General features: G+C 39.6%; 3 protein-coding genes across 4 annotated transcripts; 1 reads left to right on the top strand and 2 right to left on the bottom strand.

Moving 5' to 3' along the window:
* Positions 1-2591: 2591 nt before the first annotated feature.
* sdhaf1 (succinate dehydrogenase complex assembly factor 1) lies at positions 2592-3922 on the bottom strand. Its single transcript, XM_034872439.1, has 2 exons — positions 3707-3922; positions 2592-3397 (listed from the first exon to the last, which is right to left on the bottom strand). Exon 2 carries the CDS (start codon positions 2929-2931, stop codon positions 2683-2685), a length of 249 nt encoding a protein of 82 aa, XP_034728330.1. The 5' UTR covers positions 2932-3397; positions 3707-3922; the 3' UTR covers positions 2592-2682.
* A 513-nt stretch (positions 3923-4435) lies between these two features.
* On the top strand, positions 4436-8033 carry nudt18 (nudix (nucleoside diphosphate linked moiety X)-type motif 18). The gene is given in 8 exon segments (XM_034872436.1): positions 4436-4474; positions 4476-4509; positions 5327-5499; positions 5583-5693; positions 5773-5875; positions 6402-6525; positions 6702-6826; positions 7486-8033. Coding segments are annotated over 8 exon segments (1092 nt in total). The 3' UTR covers positions 7869-8033.
* Positions 8034-11929: 3896 nt separating this feature from the next.
* Positions 11930-18419, bottom strand: LOC117945146 (protein FAM240B). 2 transcript variants are annotated; one of them, XM_034872437.1, is made up of 3 exons: positions 18163-18419; positions 16626-16747; positions 11930-12120 (listed from the first exon to the last, which is right to left on the bottom strand). In XM_034872437.1, the coding sequence occupies exons 2-3, from the start codon at positions 16745-16747 to the stop codon at positions 11976-11978; spliced, it is 267 nt and encodes an 88-aa protein (XP_034728328.1). In that variant the 5' UTR covers positions 18163-18419; the 3' UTR covers positions 11930-11975. The 2 variants fall into 2 exon arrangements, with proteins under 2 accessions (XP_034728328.1, XP_034728329.1); XM_034872438.1 differs by having other exon boundaries at positions 18145-18257.
* Positions 18420-25361: the final 6942 nt, after the last annotated feature.

Here is a 25361-nt window from a genome sequence, read left to right as displayed (position 1 = left end):
CCCACTTTACCTTGCCTGTCAGACAGCTCTTTCTGACGGGGAACAAAGCCATTATATTGCACCCTTCAAAGCCAAAACAGTAATTTTACTTTACTGGTCTACCACTGCCTCAATCAGTTAGTTAGTGTTATTGTGTGACCTTTGGTTCCATATTAATGTAGCTGAAGTCCACAGCCTTACATTGCCTAGCTACTGTGCCTCCATGTTCAAACTTAGCAGAACTAACCTTAACTCAGTTAGTGATAGCGTTTACATTATTCATAACCTCCATCATAAGCTTAGTGTGAAAACCTTCACTGCTTTTTGCTAAGGCTTAGTGGGCATTTCAATTTGAAAATAATGCAGGTGGAGTCGGCCATTAATAATTCTAATTGTATGTTTCTCTGTTGTTCTCCTGTCCTCTTACTTCAATAAAGACACTTGGTGGCTTCCGTAAATTAACCTGAATGAGACTGACTGATTAAGCATCTTTACAGGTTCAGACATGAGTTTTTCTGAATACTGCAGATACATATCGGTGTATCTAATCCAGAAGCAGTTCCCTCTGCGGGCACCAGACAGGTACCTTGTAGGCGTCCACTTTCTCCTGGCCAGTAAATCGGTTCAGCAGCTCTCTGCCGACCTGGATGCCAGTCACTGCCGTCAAGATCATCCGGTCATCATCAGTCTGAGAGGACAACCATCTCAGTAGCGCCATCTGCCGGAGGGAGGAAGACATAGATCATACACCTGGGCAAATTCGCTTTGTACAGCAGCTTAAGAGTCCAAAAAGAAGATGAATACAAATTCAAACAGGATTTAAAAAACAACACAGCAATACAAATAACATCAATTTTACTTATACAGATTTGTAATTGTAATCAGTAATTGTGAGAAGAACCAGGTAAGAATTGGGGTACATATTTACATTTCTATTAAAGACACTATAGTTTAAAGGTAAATGCTGTCATCGGGATTTTGTTTTGGGCTCAGTCAGTTCGTTTTCTTTTTTCAGAGTAGATTTGAGCTGTGTTGCTCCATCTGTGGGACCTTCTGCTTTTGTTTAACACAAATTAACTACTGTAAATGCACATAGCCAGTTTAAAAGAATCCTAAATCACTCTAAAACAAACTTCGTTCTTTGTTTATAACTTATTGATCAAGTGGATGTGTTCCTTTCTTCCATAGATCGCTGTAACATAAACTATAAAACTGTAAAGCTGTCCAAAAAAATGTAGTGCATTAAAAAGTACACTATTTCTCTCTGAGATTTAGTGGAGTTTAAGCATTAATAACGAAATACTCAGTAAAGTAAAAACACCTCAAAATTGTACCTAAGCAGTGTTTCTTACCTGCTGAAATAACTGAGAATTTGTCATTTCTCCTCCTGAGTTCACTGAATCGGCCATGACGGAAAATCTGACGATTAAACGATAAAAACACAAAACAGCGGACAGTTGTGATGAAAGAGAACCGTTAAAACTTCATCTGTAGCCGCTAATGGAAGCTAAATTCGCTATATTCACAGAAATACACCGTCAAACGATTCTTATGTCGTATAGCTACTGTTGATGGAAAACAAATCATTTCCTGTTTACATTCCTTCTTCTCCGTTTGTGTCAGTCGGTGAGTCAGATTGGCTGCTGCCGCCCAGCGGTCACACCATGCATGTACACCCTTTACTTCAGCGGTGGAAGAAGTACCGGTACTCGTATGTCTTTTGCTCCAGTAAAAGTAGTAATAAGGCATGTGAAAATATTCTGTTATAAGTTATAGTGAAATTCAAGATTACTACAAAACAATAAAGTATATATATTTACACATATGTGTATGTATATATATATATATATATATGCACATATGTATATGTACATACTGTACATACATAATTCCGCATGTTCATTCATAGTTTTGATGCCTTCAGTGATAATCTACAATTAGATAAACATGATAATTAAGGAAACGCATAGAATGAGGGGTGTCCAAACTTTTGACCTGTACTGTATATATACTTATAGTAATCAATATATATACATTTACTTGAATACTTTAAGTACATTTTCCTGTTAATACTGTTGTACGGAAGTTAAAATTATAACAGTATAAAATGCTCCCTTCACAACAGTACATTTCTCAACATTCATGTCAGTACTCCTAGATCTTCTCCAAACTGGGGGCTTCGCCAACTAAACCACTGACTATGGATAACACAAAATCATAATAATAATTATCAAAATTTGCACCATTTACCAGCAAAACACTGGTATACTATGCAAGTGGATAGTAGAATTGCTTCACTTACCAGCCAAAAAAACAACAAAAAAACAGTTATCTATTGAGTGGATGATAACATTTTAATATTCACCAGTGGACAAATAATTAATTTTGCACCTTGACCCTACTTCAAAAAATCCAAACAACCCCTTTAACATGCGGAATGCTCTATCCTGTGATAATAACTGCAATATTAGTCTTTTCCATAGTTTTATCCACATCACTGAGTGTATTATTGCAATTATTATCAAGTGTGTCAAAGGAAGATTATTCATTTTCATTAGTCTCAACCGTCAGACAACATTGTGTATATTTAACATCCAAAAATGTATTTTGCTTGCCAATTGGACTTAAGCATCTTGTATTCCAGTCGTAACCAAGTCTTTGAGAGGTATTTGTGGCATTAACAGCCAGTGACATCGTCAGAGGTCAGCTCTTCTCTGCAGGTTTGGAGAAAGAGCCTAGCTGTTTGGTGTTTACGTCCCTCAGCTGCTCCAGCTGTCTCTGTCCTCGCCTGTACAGATACTCAATGTGCATCACGTCTGTCTTCTTGATGCAAGCATTCACTCTGAACTCGTCACGGATTCGTGGGATGAAACCTGGTTTGTCCTGACCGGCCCGCAGAAACTGCCGGTACAGAGCAAGGACCTGCTTCTGCAGCTTACTGTGCCGTGCCATTGGACCAACTCACCAGACCAAAGATCAGAAACCAGGTCAGCAGGGAGCTATAAGGACACAATGACTCCGGTACTGGAGTATCTTCAGCTGCAGTTCCTCTAATGATGTTCCTTTAATGTCCTCTAAAGATGCTGCTGTGATCAAACTCAGACTGAATTGAAGTGAAGGGGAAAGTTCAGCTCTCAGCACATAACTGACATTCTTCTCATGTCAGTCTAGGGAGATGTATAATTACCGACAGACACTGAATGTGATGTCGAACCCTGAATTGGTTATCTGAATGGGTCATCAGTTTAAAGCTGGAGCTAAAGTATACCACAGTTTACTTTGTCTTTTGGTGAGTTTTTGGCCTCTGGTATTTTTTAACAGGCTTTATGAGGTAAGGGGGTGGACAGCGAGCTCTGATTGGCTGAGAAGTCTTCTGAGGATTTCAGGTGTTGCAGTTGATGCAGGATCTGATGTTCGACTATGGGAGTAAACACACTGAATCAGCTCCACAACCAATTAAATACTAGAACTTTACAGTAGGCTACTTGCATTTAACAGTACTTGCACTGTGTCCACATCACTTGGGTTTATTTGTCTACTGTTACACTACCATTGCATAGCGTTACATGTATGTATAAAAAATAAATCTTACGTATTTGCTATTGTTGGTAAGTATTGCGGTATACGGTGGGATTAATGAAGTATTTGGAAATATTGACTAAACGGCATTAGGTCAAGAATGGGTGAAACTAAATATGCAATATAACTAGCGCTAAACTTAACTTACCTGTTTTAAACGGGTTAACAAATGTATAACGATTCAGCCGGTTTCCTCTGGTTACACTGGCTCCATCAGTAAATCAACCGTCATCTAAAGTATATGCTGTACTCTGTATGATTACCTGTTTGAACTGATACGAACAGCCGCTGTGAGTGACCTTATGAGATGTTACAACACCACATTGAAGCTACCGGAAAAACAAAAGACCCAACTTCCGATAAGAGATTACACAATAAAATACTAATTTGTGAGCATGGAATTTTACAAAAGGCTTCTGCGTGGATTTGGTTAACAATTTTAAGACCCTGCTTTTGATTTGTTTATATTTTAAATATAGATTACCATGGAGTGTGTGTAGTATTTACCTGTTCCACTTATGCTTGAGAGAAACATCTGCTCCTGACCGACTCAAGATTAATATAAATCCCTTATTTATTTCATTTATTTAAATCTTAAAGTAAGCAAATCTTGCTACAGAGCTCCAGGTTTATTACTGTGTGCCAACTGGGCAAATGTAAGTCAACAATTGAAGCTGAACGAGGACACTGACATGCTCCTGACAGACTACAACTCTTATGTCGTGTCACTCACCTCCAACATAACCCTGCATTTACATCTGCACTGTATTTAATATTTCTCGACCACTGTCCAGAACCCATAATCAACATCGCCTTTATTTTGAAACTCCCGAACCTGAAGAGTGTTTTTATTTCCAGGTTAGCTTGATGGTGTCACATGTCAAAACAGAGCCGCAGCAGCCCGCACAGAACTACTGAATGGAGACTTAACACGGTCGTTAATTACACACGGTTCGTGCTTTTATATCTGTTGTTCTGTAGTGATTTTACAAATATCTTTTTTGGGTGGGAAGTCTGTTGAAAGTGGAGAACGGATTTTCCTATCGACAAAGCTAACGTTAGCTTCTGTGAGAGCACTCTGACAAGCATTAATCTGCATCTCGGGCTAGTTAGCAACAGCAATATACACGGATTAAGCATTTATTTATGTCAAATATTTTAGTTGTCTAAAAAAACGTTTCATAGCACTTACATCACATGCATTTAGAATAGAAAAATGTGTGATAGTGACATTACATTAACAAGTGTTACCTAGAAAAATACTGACAGTAAACCAATATTATAATAAGCCTGCTAATATTTGCTTATTAAGCTCTAGAAATAGAGAACATTTTCTATACTGCTGTTTATATCATATTCTTGTCTCTTCAATAGCTCTAGTAAAAATAACTCATTAAGTACCTCCACCACTCCTAACAGGAACATTTTACAGAACAAACCATAGTAACTGCAACCTGCAAAATAATCTTTTTCTCTGTAACACAGTGTCAATAAAAACTGAACATATACTTCATAAAGGTTGGATTTAGTTAGATTCAGTAAATATGTTCATGTCACTGTGCATCATCAACGCATCCTACTGTAAATAATTAACCCCAACAAATAAATGAAAGCCAGCCTGCAAAAGCCGTATGTAATCAAAACCTACAATGAATCACTATTAAAACACTTTTGTTTGCTTTCTGTTACTTTGGTGTAATAAAAATTTTTGAGATGTTACACATACAGTTTGTCTGAGAAGTGTATTTATTTTCCCATGTACCTACAGACATGGAGGTAATGGAGAAGGGGTGGCAGCAGGTGGAGGAGCAGGTAGAGAGGCTGCTAAGTGGTCAGGGGTCAGAGGTCACCGTCTGCGACGTGGGCCTGGAGCAGAGCAAACCGGCGACTCTGAGGAAGACAGTCTCCTACATTGTCTGCGCCGTCATCTTTAATGAGAAGGTTACCTCATTATCAATTTATCAGCCAAATATTTAAATAATTGTCGGGTCTGTAAAAAAGTGTGTGTGTTTGTGGTCCATCAGGAGGAGGTGCTGATGGTGCAGGAGGCAAAGCCGGACTGTTATAAGCAGTGGTACCTGCCTGCAGGGAGGGTGGAGGTGGGGGAGAGCCTGGAGGAGGCGCTGAGGAGGGAGGTTAGACGCACGCACGCACGGACGCACGCACGCAAAATCTTGTCCCAGTTACCTGAGTTACCGTTCTGTTTGTCTGCAGGTGAAGGAGGAGGCGGGGTTTGACTGTGAGCCAATCACCTTGCTGCTGATCCAGGAGCAGGGACCGCAATGGATCCGGTTCAACTTCCTTGCTAAAGTAACAGGTCAGAGGTTACACGTACACAAACATTTGTACTTCTGTTCTAATGAGGACCCTCATGAACATAATTAACCAATCTGATCCCGAGTCTGTTGCTCTCCATTAAAAAACCTGAAACTGTGTTGTTGTAACTTCACTGTACATAATGATTCTACAGAGTTTGTCTCTGAGCTCACCCTAAATCGCAGTTTAACAGCTGGACTTACCTTCAGGATTTATGGGGCAGGAAACATCTTGCGTCCAGCAGTTAAACTTTAGAAATATTGACATATTCATAGATTCTGGATTTTCAGATTAGGTAGAGATGATCTTTTTTAGGTGATATTTATGTGTCTTAAAACATACATACATACATGCATACATATATATATACAACAGGGATAGTGTGTTGCCTGAAATTAGATTGAGTTTTATAATAAATAATATAGCTGAATGTTCTACATCCTTCATTGGGAGTCCGGGAAGAACTACAGATGGTACTTTTTTAAATGTATGATGATTTTAAGGATATAAACCTCTCTGTTTCTGAGGTGGGAGACTAAAAAGTCTGTCAGCAGCAGATCAGGAGTCTCTTCAGGCCTACTGGTGGGACAGACAGTCTGTTCTCCCTCTGAGAGGACAAGACATTCTCCGTCTCATTGACTGCGGACTCAAGTATGTCATTAAACTCTCTGCTAGACTAAAGATGTCCTGAGCACATATTGATGAAACTGATATCCCTCTGAAACATCTGGATACGAGAGAGAACAAGAGAGTTTCACTAATTCTCTGACTCACATTTTTATATTTTAAAATACTGACCCTGACTCTAGCTGCTGGGATGCTTTCAGATACCACCAGGATCCCTGGCATCCTGTCACGTTACCTGTTGACCTGAGCTGCCGTCATGTTGTGCAGAGACTTGTGCTGGTCTTCACCAATGCTAAGGAACAGATTTGGGTGCTGCTTATCAAAGGTAACTGATTGCTCATAAAATAAAAAAAAAACTAATTACCTTCAGGTTGATTTCCACTGCTTCAGCTGCTGATGACATACATTTTTGAAGTGTTTTTCTAAGTCAAGTTTCTTTTTTCCACATAACTCTTTATTGCCCAAAGGAATACACGATATACAGTTGTTGCCGTCTCAAGTTAGGTTTTATGTTTTTCATTAAGATGTTAGCCGTTGGTCCTATTGTCCGTGGCTCTACTTTTCCCCTAATCTTTATAAAATCTTTTTGCTACTTACCTTATTTCTACCAAGTTTATGTTGTTCCTATTTCCTTTTTGTCAGAGAAGTAACAGACAATATACTAAACAACTTATAGGGACCTTTTACTGTAGTATTTTGTTAAAACACTAATTAGAATCCTAATTACAATAACTTCAATATGACGTAGATAAACCCTAACATGTCTAAGTCCTGTAGGCTCATGCTTGTTAGACAACATTTAAAATTTGAGAACTGTGTAATTAAAAATGTAATTATATTTTAAAGTAAGATATGGCAAAAAGTATTCTGTAATCAGTTAGTTAGTTAGTTATTACTACCAAAACTTTGAAGTTTTATTAGAAGCTTTTTGCTCATCTTCCAGAAAAATCAGTCCCATACTACATTGCCCAATCTGTCCTGCAGACCCGGTGCTCCACCTTCCCACGGCGGCGGCGGTAAAGACTCATGCGGTGACGTGGGCAGCCAACATGGTGGTGCAGGAAGCCTTGCCGTCAGCATATTATGACCAAGATGTCAACACGCTGGGCATCTTCAGCCTGCAGCACAACGGGCGTCAGCACGGGAAGACAGACGGCGTGTGCTTCAACGCGCTGGTGGCGCTGGTGCCCGACCACGTCCAGCGCAATGAGGACGGAGAAAAGGTAGAGTGGACGGGGACGGGACAGCCTCCAACTGTTGAAAACCCTCGATACGTCTGGCACGAAGTCCAGAAACAAACACTGAAAGAGAAACTGCTGGAGAAGACCAAAAACACTTCCATTTTACCCATGCACAGCATGTACTGACCACATTATATCATTGTACCATTCACCAAGAGGACTCTTAATGTGAAAAGAACACTGTTGACTCTTCTTAAGGGAGCTTTTATTCTGAAAGTATGTTTTATTTAATTTATTGGTTGGATTGAAGAGTTTTTATGTAAACAGAACAATAAAATACTTAAGTTATATTTGTTTATATCTGAACGATTCTAAACTTCCTTTAGAGTGAAAAAAACCCCACTTTAAATCAATACTTCAATATTTTGGGAATACGTGTTTTTTGTTTAATATATTATACACCCAACCCCTAATATAACATGCTTATTCACAGATGCTTATCGGTTTTAACAGTTTTAGATGCAATATTATATTATATATGGTTAAATAATATTGGTCCATTCTCAATCACTCAGAATAAAAGCCAATATGGGCTCTACAGATTTAAAGATAAATGTAACTTAAGACTATTTAATATATTTAAATAGGCGAATATGTTTAATGTATTACTTTAAATTTATATTTATATTAATTGATTGCTGCTGTTGATGATGAGAGAACAAGCTCTTGACACGTGGTTTTATTATTTTCAGAGATGAGAGAGACACATCACACTCATGTTGGTTAAGGCGAACTACCGCAGTGGATGGATCAGTCTTTTTTTTTTACAATATCCCATGCAAAATTTGGCAGCAAGTCGTGCATTAGCCGATTAAAAGGAAGAAGGAGATTTATCTTTTCGATGTTATATTGTTATGGCTGACAATGTTGCAGCAAAGAGAAAAAGAAAGGAATGGCCCACATAATTAAAAAAGAAATTGAAAGGGACAGGGACAGAGCACCATTGAAAACACTAGTGCACCTTGGTCGGTCATTCAACAGATGCAGAGAATTCATTTCAGGCATGTAAAAGGTCTTTTCTTTATGATTTACTTTGTAAGACATTATATACAACAATATATGAATTTACGTTTGTGGCTAAATCAGTTTTTTTTCCACCATAATTTTACACTTAGTCTTACAGAACCATATATTAGATACATTACTTCAACGCTATGCATCCAGCAAACATCTCTTTAAAAAAAGAAAAAATTTGTATTTATGGTTGCGTCTTTCCTTCACTCAAACAAATTCATGTGATTGCAGCGAGATTAAGATCTTAATGGCACGGGGTGGTGGTGCTTATCAATTTTGTCAAATGAACACAGAAAGTTTCCTGTAGTTGCTTTAAAGCGCCCATATTATGCTCATTTTCAGGTTCACAAATGTATTTTGAGGTTGTACCAGAATAGGTTTACATTGTTTAATAAAAAATAAAAGAACACCATTTTTTTGTTGTACGGCACATTGCCGCAGATCCTGTTTTCCCCGTGTGTGTTTTGGTCTCTGTTCTAGCTACAGAGTGAGACATCTCCCTTCTTTACTATCTTTGTTGGGAGTCGCACATGTGCAGTAGGTAGGTAGGGCTCACATCCACTAGATACAATTTTTACAACTTTGGTCAGTACAAGGCAGGATTAGCCGGGAGACTTCTTCTAAACGAGGGGCAGTTATGGAGTACCTGCAGAACAGGGACATGGATGTAGTTTGTTAGATTATGGTGAACTAGTGTTGTAGCAGTGTTTTGCCATTGAGAGTGAGCTAGCATTCTAGCACTAGCACGGCTTTCTTAAGATAGTGATGTAGAAAGATTTTAAACAGCTCACCTGGAGATTGAAGGCAGAGGACGCTCAGACACCTGTATCCAGAGGTGGGTAGTAACGAGTTACATTTACTCCGTTACATTTACTTGAGTAAGTTTTTGAAAATAATTACTTTTAGGAGTAGTTTTAAATCATACTTTTTACTTTTAGAACTTTTTTTATTCTTACTCCAGTAACTATTTGGATGACTACATTTTACTTTTACTTGAGTCATATTATTCTGAAGTAAAAGTACTTTTACTTGAGTACAATTTTTGCCTACTCTACCAACCTCTGCCTGTATCTCACTCAAAACAGCAAGGATAGTTTTTTTCCAAGTTTGTATGTGTGACAGATACACAAAATAAATCTAAATAAAAATCCTAGAAAGTGATATTTTCTTTTCATAACATGGGCACTTTAAAAACATTAAAAATGAACAATGATGTGATCAATCAAGGCACCCACTGTGGGAACGACTGATTTACAGAAAATATAACTGAACTATTAATTGAATGAACATCATGTTAGTGTAGTTAAATATTTGTCAGGAAGGTTTTGTGGTTTCAAAGGAATTCAAAATAGTGATCTCAGTATTCATCCATGGCCCTGTTTGTTACAAACAGCTGGGAGGAGGCCTCGGGGAAGACCCAGGACTAGGTGGAGAGATTATATCTCCAACCTGGCCTGGGAACGCCTCGGGATTCCCCAGTCAGAGCTGGTTGATGTGGCTCGGGAACGGGAAGTTTGGGGTCCCCTACTGGAGCTGCTGCCCCCGCGACCCAATACCGGATAAGCGGATGAAGATGGATGGCCCTGTTTGTGTGTTCTGTTTTTATCATCTTGTCTTTACAGCAAACCAAAACCTGTGCAAACTGTTGGTTGTCAAACATTTATTTTACCCTTTTCCTCTTCCTCGCCTTCTAACATCATGCGAGGAATATGGAAGCTTACATTATCAGGCTTTAAAATGAACCGGTCAAAGCCCGCACTACTTTATTTAAATGATTCTGCCCGCAACTCAACCACCTCCGCCGACATCCCAATTGTTAAGCAGTTTAAATATTTAGGCAGTGAGGTCTTCCCCTGTTTAAACCAGATCATTAAACATAGCTATTCTGCTGCTCTGAACAGTGTTTTTAAGGATATTTTAAAAACGGATAGGTCTCCTGATGTCGATTCAAGCCCGTATCTTGGTGGTTATGATGATTGTTTTAACCAGGGTCACTTTTGTGAGCTCTATGCTACCTCTCTCCCAGCCTGCTGGCTTTTGGCATACATTACAATCATCATTATCCAAATTTGTCTGAAAAGGCAAGAGGCCGTGACTTAAGACGTTTACTTTCCAGTGGAAGCGAGAGGATGGCCTCTCAGTTCCCAACTTCAAACATTATTTCTGGTCCTTTGTGTCAAGACCCCTTCTCACTTGGTTTACTCCAGATGTATCTGTCTGCTGGCATACCTTAGAAAGTGCTCTGACACCTGGCCGTGTTGGCCTTCCAATTGAGAGGTTCTGGCTCGCGATTGCCCAGGCCTCTCTCTCAACTGGCATAATGTATGGTCTAATATTCCAGAAGTATTTTGCAATGCAGACCATCAGCAGATTCACTACAACTTCATACACAGGACATATCTTACCCCGTGAAAACACATCACATGAAAATACCAGTCCTTTTTGCACTTTCTGCCCATTTAAATCACAAGGTACATTTCTTCATATATTTTGGGAGTGCTCTCCTGTTGGTCAGTTCTGGAACAAAATTGTATCCAAGATTTCCACCTTGATTAATGTCACTGTGCCTGTTACTGTCAATGTGTTGACCATGAATGACCTGTCAGCCTTCCAGCTCTCTAAAGCTAAAAAATGTGCTGTGTTTGCTGGACTTACAGCTGCTAAGAGGATGATTGCAACCCGCCTTGTGACTTATCCGTTCGTTCATGGATCCTTTCTTTTTTTGGATGTCACGTACATGGAACTTTTGACAGCTCGTGTGAGTGGAGCCCCGGGCAAGACTTCGGAGCACAGCAATGCTGATTGCTTAAAGGCAATGCTGAAAGCTTTTTTTTGTTTGCGTGTGTGATTGGTTCCTTGTCTTGTGTCTGTGTCTCTGTTTGTGTGTATTTCTGCATGTGGTGTTTTGTCTCCCTCCCTCCCGTTTTTCCGCTGATTTTGTGGCCCTGGGACGTGTTCCTGTCCCAGTGTGTTGTTTGTAACTGTTCTTGAATGTCATGTTCACATTTTCTTTTCTCTGAATATAGAAATAAAAATGTGATCACAAAGAAAAGTATTTTTACCCTTATTTTTATTATAATGCCATAATTTTGATATTGTGTGCACATCACACAATATCCGAATTATGGCAAACAAAGACTAAATTCCACAGACTTAAAAAAAAAAAATCAAAGTTCTTTTTTGCCAAAAAGTTACTTTATTGGTCTTAATATTATGAAGTCACAGTTTCTCGTCTTCATCCCCGTTTGTTTGAACTTCTGCCTGGTCGGGAGACTTCTCCACCTTGACCTTCTTGGCGTACTTGTCAAGGTTTTTCAGGTGTTTGGTTCTGTTTTCCAGGCGGACCAGCCACTCCGCCCTCAGCCTGGAAACACACAGAGGAAGGATTCTTTACTTGTGTTCACCAGCTTCAAAACATGGATGTTGTATACTTTTTGTTTAACAGCCTGCAGAAATGCGGAGATGAGTCAAAATAAGGTTCTTCGCAGTGTTATAGGTTGTCGCAGTCTTTCTGCTCTCAAGAGTTGTAGGTCTTTGCAGTGTACTGGTCCTTGCAGTGTTTCTGTACAGTGTTTAAGGTTTTTGCAACATTTCTGTCATCATGCAAGGTTAGTTTCTTGCGATGTTTCAATCTTCGCATTGTTTCTGTCCTCCCAGTGTTTTCAGTCCTCAGAGTTGTACGTCTTTTCAGCACATTGGTCCTTGTGTTTCAGTATCACATCTAAAACATTTGTTCTATTTAAATGTTTTGGCCAAGACAAAGGCAATGTGCAGTAACGAAAGGCGACGCCACAGTTGGCCTTCACCACCACTAGTCGTTGGCCGTCTGCATGGTGTGTCGGACCCTTTATTAGTCAAGGCAAATCTGGTATCTTGGTGACAGCTGTGGTATTATCACTGTCACTTCAGCGTTTCCCTTCACTCTTATTTCACGATCAATCAAATACACAGCATCACTGCGTGTAAGCCTGCGTGCAGGAGAGAAAAACTGCAAACGGGTAGACAAAAGACAAAGAGACGACAGACATGCTGTGTAACCTAACCCTCACTGTCAGCTGTCCTCAGTGTTTTCGTTACCTTCCTGTCAAGTTTTCTGGATTATTCCATTTGTCCTTTTTGCTGCCGATAAGCTCCCTGACATCAGCAAAGACAGACACAAAAACCGACAGACCATTGAGTTAGACCAGAGTCTACTAAAAAAGTAAAAGCATTGATTGACTTCAGTTTGAATTTATTAAACTAAACTTAAAAGAGTAAAAAACCGACAGCTAATGGTACAGCTTTTATAGACTGACTTTTGTAAGAACAACACGTGTCCACAGGGGTTTGCCAGGCAACTGCCTCACTGTCACCAGATTGCAAAATATTTTCCACCCACGAATGATTAACTCTGGAGACGTTTTTGGAAAAGCATGCTTTTAAGGATGAGGGCTGAAATTGGGAGAAAAACTGCCTTTTTAAATCTACAGTAACTACACACTAAGAGCCCAGCTGAGCTGACCACCCTCCGTTGTAAGTCAATAGTTTCTTAAGTTTGACAAAGACAGTGGAAGGGACATTTCATGCAGATTTGTTTTGTCTATAAAATGTCAGACAGTATGCCCAAAAGAGATGTAATAAAATGACTCCAAAATATTCACAGAAGCAGAAGCCTTACATTTGAGAAACTGGAACCAGTGACTATCAAAACAGTTGCTGATTAATTTTCTGCTGATGGACTAATCAATCAAACTACTAATTGTTGGAGCTCATACTTAAACTGTGCTGCACTGAGAGCAGAGGGAGTAAAAACGTATTTTTAGTCCTAGTTTAAGAGTCAAACGGAAACTCTGCAACAACACATATACTGAATAACAGAATATCTTCTAATTTCAGCCTTTATATATCTGTGCTCAGTGTGGCCGCCTGCCTCCATCACTCATCGCTTTGTGATTATAACGTCCATCCATTTCTCCCAGCCTCTGGCCAGGTCACACATAACAGACACAATTATCAGGGACTTGAGCTGGGTTAGTAGCGGTGTGGGGTGTCAGATAGTTTTGGAGTTGGAGGTTACATTGTAATAGATAGCTGGGGGATTAGGAGATACATGGTATTGATAGGTCGGGGATTAGGGGTACAGTGTAATGGATAGCAGGGGGATTACGTGTAAAGGGTTGAGGTGATGTGAGGTTGTAGTTAGGAAGAGTTAGGAGGGATAGGGCTAATAGCTGGTGTAATGCAATGAGGTGAAGGTTTAATAAGAGGATGTATACATGTACCTGACAATCCCATCATGATGTAATGATGGGATGACAGAAGAAGAACCTGTGGTGGTGCAAATACCATGGCTAATAAACTATGCATGAGATGGGTGGATCATGTGTGTGCTGGTTTGGACACACAGGACAGCAACAGGTGGGATACAGGAACAGGAGCAAACTATTCTCCCACAAGTATAAACACCTTAAGACAAGGCTGAACACAATTAGCAACACTGGAAATCACAACAAACACACAGACAAAAAATTCAAACAGACATGACAGGAGCTAATCACAAAACAAGGCACAGTTCAAGTAGACAAGGAATCAGAATGAAGAGCAAAACTTTGGGAGAACAAATTAGTTCAGACTGGGAAAATTCACTGGAAAGCCCTCTTAAGTTGGAATGAAGTTTTTACACTACTTGCAGAGTTGGCGTCATATCACACAGAAGAAGCATGGTAGACAAAAGTAAATGTTGGGTACAAATCTATTAATGTATTACGTATACATTTTTTGCCCACATTTAATTTGTAAAATAGTATTAGGTAGTAACAGTTAACATCAGTTGCTGTCCACGTTATGACTTAGATTTGTTTGAAAAGTTATTTATTACCATTAAAAAGTCAGCTAAATCAATATTTCAGTGGTTTTAGGACAGACAAAATCCCCAAAACATCTAACTAAAAATAAATACAGAAAATAGCTATTGTTTAAGCTCTGAGCAATAAACTAACACTTCATCTTAACTACATCTTCTTTGCAGCGTTCACGTTGTTTCCATATTCGAACATTAAGCTAATGAAAACACCGAAGTTGAAAAATGACTTCCCAACTCGGGAAATGGGACCATCCGAGGAGCAAGTAAATGTAGCAAAAGCACCAAGAAAAGAAAAAATATCAAGAGGGAAGGGACCTTATCCCAGCAGTGTACATCTGTTGAGCCGGACCATAAAAATGTAAACTCTAAACTAACTTACTTCACTGCACCTTGCATTATGCATTTCTATTTTCGGTTTTTGGTTGTAGTAGAAGGCAAGCAAATTGATCAAACTTCCGGTTAACACCAAATGCAAAGCAAATGTTTGCATTTTATTACCTGCACTTTGCTAGAGAGGAAGAAAGGCTTAATGTAACATTAATTCTTTGACATTTCTTTCCTTGATCAGCCATGGTTGAAATAACCACTATTTCTGCTTTGTACTGGTTGTGAAGTCCCACATACTTCAGAAAACCAAACACTGATGTTTCTAGGTCACTGACATCATCCGGAAGAGCACACAGCTCTGATTTCTCCCTGCCTCCATGGCTACAATGATTGTTTTTTTCATTTAACTAGTCAACATTGTTGGACAGGGGGGCTGAATCTCATCAACACTACTTAATAGATCATACACTCCTCAGTTCTCAGCTGAACCGGAAGTTGTTCTGTCCCTCCTTGGTGAAGCCTGTCTCAAAGCTTTTATTTCTGCCCCCAAGACCGAGGAGCGAGCATTGAGGAGGGATCATTGAGGAGCTATAGCCGAGGATACATGAGAGCAGCCTTCCCAGAAGTTGTGCAGCTGAAGGAGTTGCTAACTTTGCCCAAACAGCTGACAAATTCATGTGATGCTTGTGATGAAGAAAGGGCGTTTCTTCATCACTCCAAATACATTTTCTCGTTGCCTCTCTCCTCTGATGAGTTCCTTGCGCTTCCCCCATGTCTCCTCGGTGGAGGGACTAAGACGGCAAGTGGAGGAATCATGGAGGAAATTTAAGCTACATGAGAAGCACCTACAGCAAGAGAATTTAAATGCTGATAATATTTTGCGATCACGTGAATGATGTGTTTCCTGGTGTGAATTTGTGTCTATTCACGTCTTTGCATTGACTTTGTATGCGCCTGATGTTTCGTGTAACGATTGTTATAATGTATGTGATTTTAAAACGATTGAAGGTTGTGTATTTTCTGTCAGTCTACAGGTTTAAGAGGCGAGTTCAGGTTTCTGCTCGTTACTGATCATCATTACTGAGACCTTTAACAACCAGACTATCTGCAGGGTCGAGTGTTTGTCCTGGTATGTCCTCCAGCTCGCTGAGAGACGAGAGGCTGTTTGCAATGAGAGCGTCTGTTTTTAGATGTGTCTATTTGCCAGGCAGCCGCGTGTCCAAGACAACTCAAACCAGATTCAACTTGATCACAGGTGCCACATTCAAGGACCTCCATAGATCTTCAGGAAAGAGACACTTTGCCCAGAATAGGTTCTCCTTCTGGATCAAAGCCTAGGAGATGAGCTTGTAGGTGCGCACCAGGTGTTTAGCCTTCAGGTGTCCGCACAATCAAACAATTTTTCCATTGTTCCTTGTTGGTGCCGCATCAGGACACAATACCGTTTAAACTACAAAAGATATGTGGTCAAATGCATCCCAGACCACCTCGGTAAGTTGAGTTAGTGATCAGATCACAATGCCTCGTGTTGCCTGTTTACACTAGTCTAGTCGCTAATCACACATGAACACTTCTGTAACAACACTGATATATGTACACACACACACACACAAGTTACTGTTACTACACTGAGACTTTTACAGTTGGAAGTTGTTTACAATAGGTAGTATAACTGTGTGTGTAACTGAGTTGTTTCTTACTTTTTCAGTGCGCTCTTGTTCTTTCTCTGCTCTTCGCTCTCAACATGTTGACATTCAGTATTAATCTTCTTCTCCCAGAACGTCTTAATGTGTAGTCTGTCGTGGACCAGAGCCAAGTTCATCTGCAACAACATAACATTAATTGTACTGATGCTTTGATTAAAAAGCAGTCTGAAAGTACATTTCCAGGACAAGGCCTGACACCCTGCACGTGGCTCATGCGCCAAATGTCAGTTTTTGCCCCTTCCGCTCTGTGTGTTACCCATCTCAGTTTGCTTTGGTAAACAACAAACATTGAGCTAGCAAGCCACATGGTGAAAATGGCAAGTTTTGAAGAAAATTTGGATTGTGCAACAAAGCAAGCCTGCTTGGTTCTGTGGTGGTTCAGTACAAATAATACGTTTATGGCATTTTTCTAATTGCAATGTTTTGGGACCGATATGTGGGGATTGCTGTGGACTAAACACACACGGGGATGCACTGATAAGAGCAAATTACAATTGACCATGTATCCAGCTGATTTATATAGCTCACGTCACCGTATTTTAACAGTTAAATTCATTAAATATTTCATTAATATTTAACAATTAAAATTTTCCACCAAAACCAGTTCCTTCCCGTTTTGCAGCGCCACGGCCAGTGCATCCGGAGTTTAGCACCGCCCAAGACGATTGTGATTGGATTACAGAAATGCAAAAAACCCAGAGGTTTTTTTCCCCTCCTTTCCTTAAATGTATCTGTTGTGGCCAGACCTTACTCCATAGTGCTGTGCAGATAGGGCTGGGAGTGAGAAACTAAATAAAGAGTAATTCTACATGGCCGGGTTAGGTCAGTTGGTAGAGCAGGCGCACAAATAGCGGTTTACTCAACGCAGCGACTGCGGCTTGGACTGTTGACACCGACACTGACCACACCCTACAGCTGGTGTATAGATGCACTTTAACATGCAGTTAACTACAAAGCTTTATTGTACTGAGATTATGGTAATACTACTGTAGTACTGCAATTAATATGAGAGGTGATTAAGTACTCAGATCCACTTCCAAAGTAAAAGTGTGTCTCAAACCGTGCACTTCCATTAGTACACTAGCAAGCAGTACACTTTATACACTTTGTTCTGCCTCGCCCAAATGTCCAGCTCTACAGTAGGTTAAAGAATTTGATATGCTATTACAATGTTGCCACCATTCTTACCTTCCTCTACTGTAACAGTTTTGCATTATTTTACAGGTAATCATCAGAAATGATGGTTGTACAAAACTCTCCAAGAAACCTGAATCCCAGTAACGTGCCATTATACCATCCAAATACAATACCGCCGCACAGCTGCAGATTGCACCATACCAGATGCTAGACTGTAAAAAGTTTCTAATAAGTATCCTACTTAAAGCTGTTATGGACAAAGTTCTTGTACAGTAACTACATAACAGAGTAAATACAGCCTTCGAATAAATACATGAATAAGTAACGTCAAAAGACTAAAGATAATGACATTTGACGTGAAATATTTTAGATTTACTGACAGAAAGAAACAAACCTTCAGAGCTTCAACTGAGCGTCCGCCAGCCTCACAGGGTGGGTTACGACAGAATGCCGTTTATATCAGTTTGTGGGTGTGGGTGTGTCCCTCCCCACTCAAAAGTTTTTTTACATGTGAAACTCCCGTCAGCTTGTAAATTTGTCAGTAAACCTTCATGTTTGCCTCTCTGTTCTGTCTGATGCTCTCTTGCCCATCTCTCTCCCAGTGAGCTCATGGTACTGGAATCTAACTGGTCTTCAGGGACAAACTGGGAGTGAGAGAAGTGTGAAGGAGTGATGGGGAGAGAGACAGGAGGATGGAGGGAGAGCTCAGAGGTGTGAATTAACTTATTTATAGAAGCAGTTTTTTTTCCTGACTTAGTTCAAGTCTCACTTCTGATTGGCCAATGAAGCAGTTTGTAGTAGTATTTATAAAGTTAGTTTGTAAGGACTACCGACACAATGGAGCCATGGAAGAAGCAACCAGATTTTACGGCAATAAAAGAACCAACACCAAACTATTCAAATGCTCCACTAAAAATATAAATCTTGCAGTGATAGTCATTAAAATTATGCATTACAAGTATGGAAGGTAAAAGCATCAAGTTCTCCCATTATATTTGATGTTGGTGCATTAATATTGTTGCATTAAATGTACAGTATGTTGTATGTTACTGCTGTAGATGTTTAAGGTTATGCCCGTTTTAACTTGTATACTGTTTAGGTAGTTTAATCTACAGCAGTGCATCATCTTCTATGAGATAATGTTTTGTAGCAAAGCTACCCTGTGAGGAACCTTGCATCTGTAAAAAGTCCACTCTTCATTGAGTTAGAAAAACAACTTTTTCAGCTTTGTAAGTATGACTTTTCAAGCCAAGTGTTACATTGGCTGCATAGCGGTTTGATATTTAAAGCAGGAGACTTAAGGCAGAGGTACAGTGCAGATCAGCAGGTGTTATTTTACCAACAATGAACAAAAAAATGCAAGCAATGACAACAAAAACTGAGCACCACTGGCAGCGTGTGGTTCTGAGGACAGCAGCACTAAATGGAAACTGGCAGCCTTTTATAGCCTGCCACCATCAACCCTACCACAGTACAAGACAACCAAAACATACTTCTAAACAATTACACAAGAAACAACCACATTAAATACATTTCTACCTCCCTACTGTTATCACAATTTACTTGTATGTTACCTAATACACTTAAACATAGTTAGTTTGAACAACTCATCCAAGTACAGATAAAGTACTCAAACAACCCTTCGCTACTTGAAACATTGTATCTCCCAGAACCTTTAAAACTGAGCTCACTGGGGTGGGACTCTCAGCCTGAACTCTCTGGAGAGGAGACACAACAGAGATGAGTTACTTGAAAACAAACGTTACTATTGTACAAGCAGCAACTGTTAACCTACATTAGATCAATAACGCAAATATGAAAGAAATTTAGTAATCACTGATCATGTTTTAGGTAGGACTTATGTTAAACCACATTTTTATTCACATTAGTAAGCTACAGGCTGAGTCTTTCAAAACATGAGTAGAGAAATATGACTCTTATTTGTTTCCACATGTGCTTACCTTTTCATAGCTTTTCAAAACACATTGTTCATGAGAACTGGCTGCTGGAGATACATGGTTTTCACTAGACAGGAATGGAATGAAAAACTCATCTGAAAAGTAAAGCAGTTAGACAAATTAGTGGAGTAAAACATTAGTAAGAAATACTACACGTTTTCAAAAGTTGTATATGGATCCAGGTGCAAAACACAGATGAGCAGGAAGCAGGTGAGTTCAATGTTTTAATTAAGGAAAATAAACTTACAGCTCAAAGTGTAAGAACAGGCAGAGAATTGAGGCAAATTTCAAAGAAAATTAGTCACAATCGGACACTATAGCCAAAGGGGAGCCCACTCACTAAATGCAACATTATATAATGAGGCTTGTAACAAGAGACAGGTGTCAAGGAGGGCTAATGAGCAGGTGAAACACATCAGGGCGGGGCAGGGAATCACAAAGGTGGGGGAAAAACACAAGGCCGAAAGTCAAACAAGTTATGACACATAAGAAATGGCATAACAAAATAAAACAGAAAACTAAACAAAACCCAGGATCCCAGGACTGTGGTAACAAGACAAGGACTGGGAACAAAAAAGCTAATTCTCACTTCCCAAGGAAGGGAGGCAAGTGGAGGACTTGAGGAAGCAATTTAAGGGTTATGAGGTGCAGCCCCGGTCTCCTCCTTCTAAAACACGTTTCCTCGTCCCCTCTCTCTTACCATGATTTCCCAAGACGGAAACCAAGCGAGGGAACAGTGGATGCAATTTAAGAGAACTGAGATTTCGCTAAAGGCAGGCTGATGCTGGTGGACACAAAATCGGTGTACAACAGAAGACGTACTGGTGGGGGGGGGAACAGGGACACAGAAAACTCAAACACAATGAATGAAACCGGGTCAGAAAACCTAATAACACAGAATCCTATGGAAACTAAAGAAAAACTGTCACACGGTCTCTAAATAAACAACAGAAGTCTGAAGTTCTCAGGCCACAGAGCAGGACAGTGGTAGGAGAGAGTTGTCTGATAAATGTCTTCAAGTGTCACTTATATCAGTGTTGGTTGAGAACCAAGAGTTTAAAAATGTACTCTCTGCTCAAGGCTGCGTTGGCTGCATCTGGCATAACACAAGCCAATCTCACCATAATGGAACAACAGATCCTGTTGGATGGAGACCAGTCAAGGATATTAGATGCGCTTTTCCGGTGAGTGCTGAGGGTTACTGCGCAGCTTCCAACTTAGCTTGACAAAGTAGATGTGACGTGAGCAACCTGTCTGAAAGTCTTCTGGTAGCTGTGTCAAGAGAAATCTCAATTATTCCCAATCTTGCAGAGATGGAGAGCGTAGGAATATGTTAGGAGACAACATAGGCACAGACTAATTATTGCTAACTAAATTGCTAGTTAACATTAGTAATTAAACCTAAACAACTAATGTAATCTGAAACTGTCTGCAAGCTTCTCTTGACAATACGGTGATTTGTCGCCTGTGTGACAGCAAGTTGCTTAGTTATGATACATCATTGAAAAAAAAATAGAACATATCTCAGGTGTCTGCTGCATCCATTTGGATCCTTTTTTATTTTTAAGGCGTCCACAAAAAGTCAGAGTGTTATAAGTGTCAGAGGCTGTGGAGGACTCCTGTAATTTTGAGTCAGACAGTGAGCTAGCTTTAATGGAGTCTCAGCTGTAAATACAGGCCACTCGTTTAAGTTTACAGAAACCACAGAACAAGCTGAAGACATCACACGAACTGCAGACATCTCATCACTCATTAAAGGGTTATAAGTGATAAAAGTGTATCATTTACAGTTGATGGCCTAAAACACGGGTGTTAGGCCATCGACTGCAAATGATTTGCTTTTAATTTCCCTGCTGATGATTTTCCATTAGTTTTTCCATTGATTACAGTTGAAAATCTGCCTGCAGAGAGGTGAAACTTGAAGATAATCCAACTCATTAATATTGGTTTAATGCATCTCAAGGTTTGTTTTGTAACTGTTATTTTCTGATCTTTCAGTGATCTTGGAAACACAATTGTTCCTATTCTTATTATTGTCTGTGCACAACATCAAAAAATAACATACATATGAGTATTTAGTTGTCCATGTCAACTGTTCAGACTGCTGATGAAAACAATGTGACATGAGTGTGGAACACAAGAGTTTTGAGACACACACACACACACACACACACACACACTCACACACAAAACACTGTCAACACTCAGTCTGCTCCCAGCCAGCTGTTACATCCTGTATCATCAAGAAAAATAACACATGTGATGAGTTTGTGTGTGTAGCAGACACATACTGTATATATATATAGATATATCCCGTAGTCCATGAACGCACGGCATGTGTGTAGAAACAGAAAGTGATCTGCTTTTACAGTTACGTCATGAACTTCAGACCACACTTTACGAGTGAGCGTGTGTGTGTGTCAGTTGGGTAATAACATGTTTGACATTTCAACCTTCTCGGGGTGTGAGATGATGCTGCCCGGGGTGTGAAGCAAACACACACACACACACACACACACACACACACACACACACACACACACACACACACCCGCAAATACAAACAACAAGCTGTTAATCAGATGTTTAGTGTGTAAAATCATATCAGCAGTTAGCGTAAAGAATTTCTAAATTGTATTTGCAGTAATTAAGCAAATGCACTTTTTTTTTGTCCACTACCGTGTCAGACCGTAATCTTTTTGGGTCAACAGGCAGAAACCAAACGTACAGCAAAACACTGAATATTAACTAAAGACGAGCAAAGACAAAAAGCTCCGACAGAATGTCAAAGTGATGAACATAAAACTGAAGCAGAGAAACTCATCATTATGAGCTGATACATTTTGTGGGTTTGCAGATTGCAGGCAGGTGCAGAGACTCAGCTCTCAGGAAGGCATGTAGAGGCCTCTGTGAGATCTGGAATGTGGCACAGGGGGCAGCATTAGGAGAGGAGACAATAACTCTTTTTTTAAAGATTATTTTTCGGCATTTTCAGCCTTCATTTTTGACAGGACAGCTGAAGACATGAAAAGCGAGAGAGAGAGGGATTGACATGCAGCAAAGAACCGCAGGTTGGAGTAGAACGCTGCGTCGAGGAGTAACCTCTATACATGGATGCCCACTCCACCAACTGAGCTTTCTTGGCGCCTTCTTGTGGAGTATGTCACACATTTCACCACAGACAACAAAAAATATGTTGTAAAATGTACTTCAAGTATCAAAAGTATCAAGCACAATGGAAAATGGACCCACAGATACACAACTCAGGTATGTAAAATGCAACGTTTTATTAGCAAGCTAATAAACTCACAGGCAACACTGTCCAAAAACAGCAGGCAAAGGGAAATCCAGAATGACAGGGAATAGTCCTAATCTTGGGACAAGAACAGGAACTCAGAAAACAGGACACAGGGAAAATCACTTGAAGGCTGAACACAAGGAAGCAGACAACCTTACACTGGGGTAAGTGGTAGACTGAATGTACATACACAAGACAGGTGAAACAATGAGACACAAGTGCAACCCATTAGGGCAGGGACAGGTAATCACGCAGCCTGGAAATTCTATAATAGGAAGTAAAACAAGACAACCCAAGGAAGAACAGTGTTGGAAATGTTTAGGATAGTGTAAGTATACAACTCAACAAAATTTAAAACATAGGTATAGTTGTTTTAATGCATTTCAATGCAGAAATGTTACATGTTGTACACTTGATAAATTAATCTTGTGGTTTGTGAGTAAAGTCAAAGTATGTATAGCAGTTAAATACATGTAGTACAGTATATAATAATATATATATATAATATAATATTTACATTTAAGATGTATTGGAGTAGATGTATAAAGTAGATATTATATAAGAAGATATTACAAGTACCTCAAAACTGTGTTTAAGTATAGTGCTTGAGTAAATGCAGCTTACTAGTTACTTCCCACCACTGGAGGCACCATGAACTTTTATTTGTGCTAATCCCTCATGCTGATGAGATGACTGCAGACGGCTGCAGAGACTCAGCAGAGACCTCTGGTGGATCTGGAAGATAACACAAAGGCAGTAACAGCCAGCATGATCTACCAGTATGTTAAGCTATTGAAATCTAACATATCAAGGAATACAGCGATGCAGTTCTTAAAGATAAATAAATAAAACGGATGAATCAACATGAGAGTAGAGATTGAGCAAACTGCACACGTGTTGCTCTTCTTCTGTGTTCTGTGTCACACAGCTCTAGTAATAGACACATCAAATCCTTTCAGTGGTGGAATGTAACGGAGTATACCTTTACTCAAGTCTTTGCACTATACTTTGTTTTCTTTTACTCCTTTACATCTAATTCACTACATGTATCCTATAGATTTAGTTTTAGTAAGTTTCACATACAAAACATGAAGAGTTTATAAAACATATTTGGTTATTAATTATCTCCAACAGTTTATACAAGTACAGCTGAAACCATTGGTCCATTAGAAAGTTATTGTGAAACTATTGAAATTTGAAGTCTTTTATGTTTTTCCTTGTAATAATGTTAATAATTGCAATGCAGGTTGTAAATGAGCTTCACCTTAACCATCTACAATAGTCAAATCATGCTTTACCATTAATGCATGAGTGATAATCTAATGATATATAATAGTATAACAGTTACACAATACTTTACATTTTCATGAATATAGGCCTACTTTTAATAAAAGAACAGTTTCAATTTAGGACTTTTCGTTAGAATCTGCAGTTGGCCTACTTGTCTATTTCCCCTTTTTCTCCAGTTCTCCCCCCCCCCCCCTTCCTGTTGTGTTTTTGTTGTCCCCTGTTTGTGTGTCTGAGGGTGGGTGTGGCTGCCCTACATTCTGCTACTCAGCCGAACTCATCACACCTGCTGCTCCACACACCTGCGGCCCATTTCCTCTGATTGCCAGCCACATTCAAACCGTGTTAATGGATACTGGCACAGGTGGGAAACTCAGGCTATTTTGCTAACTAATTTCCAAGTTGGTAATTCGTTGTTGACAACTGATGTTTGATGTAGGCAACTTTGGTTCACCAAACATATTTCAATGACAAATGCCTCTGCCAAGAAACATACACCGGCATAACATATTTAAAATTATTCATAAATAGGTTTATGTATAAAAAAACACCTTATCCGTGTACTTTCCCTTTTACTTACACCTATTGAAGTGCTGTTTGTCTGCTCGCATAAGAAAACCACACCAAATCTTTGTTATTGTGGCCTCTGTGTTTTCACACACCTGATGCTCTAGGCAACGCTCAACAGTTGGTGGCAGTCATGCAACAAGTTGTTATGCCAAACGCCAATATAAAAGTAGAACAAGAACACGAAAGCCTCTGAACCATAGACAGTTAAAGAACACTCACACAGGCAATTTCAGTTATTCTTGCTGATTAGACCACTGCTCAGGTTGAAGGTGGGCCGTAGCGTAGATGGGAGTTTATTAGATTACAAATATTTTCTACCAATAAGAATGATACATGTTTAATTTGACCTGCCCAAACAGGTGCAATTTGCTAATAAGAGACTCAGGAAGATGTAAATCAGTAAATAATCATCAAAATCCTTTCCTGTTTGGATCACCTGCAACTCTCTTTGACATTAAAACTCTTTTAAAACACCTCCTG

The sequence above is a fragment of the Etheostoma cragini genome, chromosome 5 (assembly GCF_013103735.1).
Source record: "Etheostoma cragini isolate CJK2018 chromosome 5, CSU_Ecrag_1.0, whole genome shotgun sequence".
Classification (NCBI taxonomy): Eukaryota; Metazoa; Chordata; class Actinopteri; order Perciformes; family Percidae; genus Etheostoma; species Etheostoma cragini.
This window is presented reverse-complemented; position numbering and strand designations above follow the sequence as displayed.

Excerpts from the sequence above, each read along its gene's own strand:
- sdhaf1 (XM_034872439.1), bottom strand. The coding sequence starts at position 2,931 with ATGGCACGGCACAGTAAGCTGCAGAAGCAGGTCCTTGCTCTGTACCGG.
- LOC117945146 (XM_034872437.1), bottom strand. The coding sequence starts at position 16,747 with ATGAACTTGGCTCTGGTCCACGACAGACTACACATTAAGACGTTCTGG. Across the intron at positions 12,121-16,625 it reads AACAAGAGCGCACTGAAAAA|GCTGAGGGCGGAGTGGCTGG; the intron begins GTAAGAAACAAC and ends GTGTGTTTCCAG.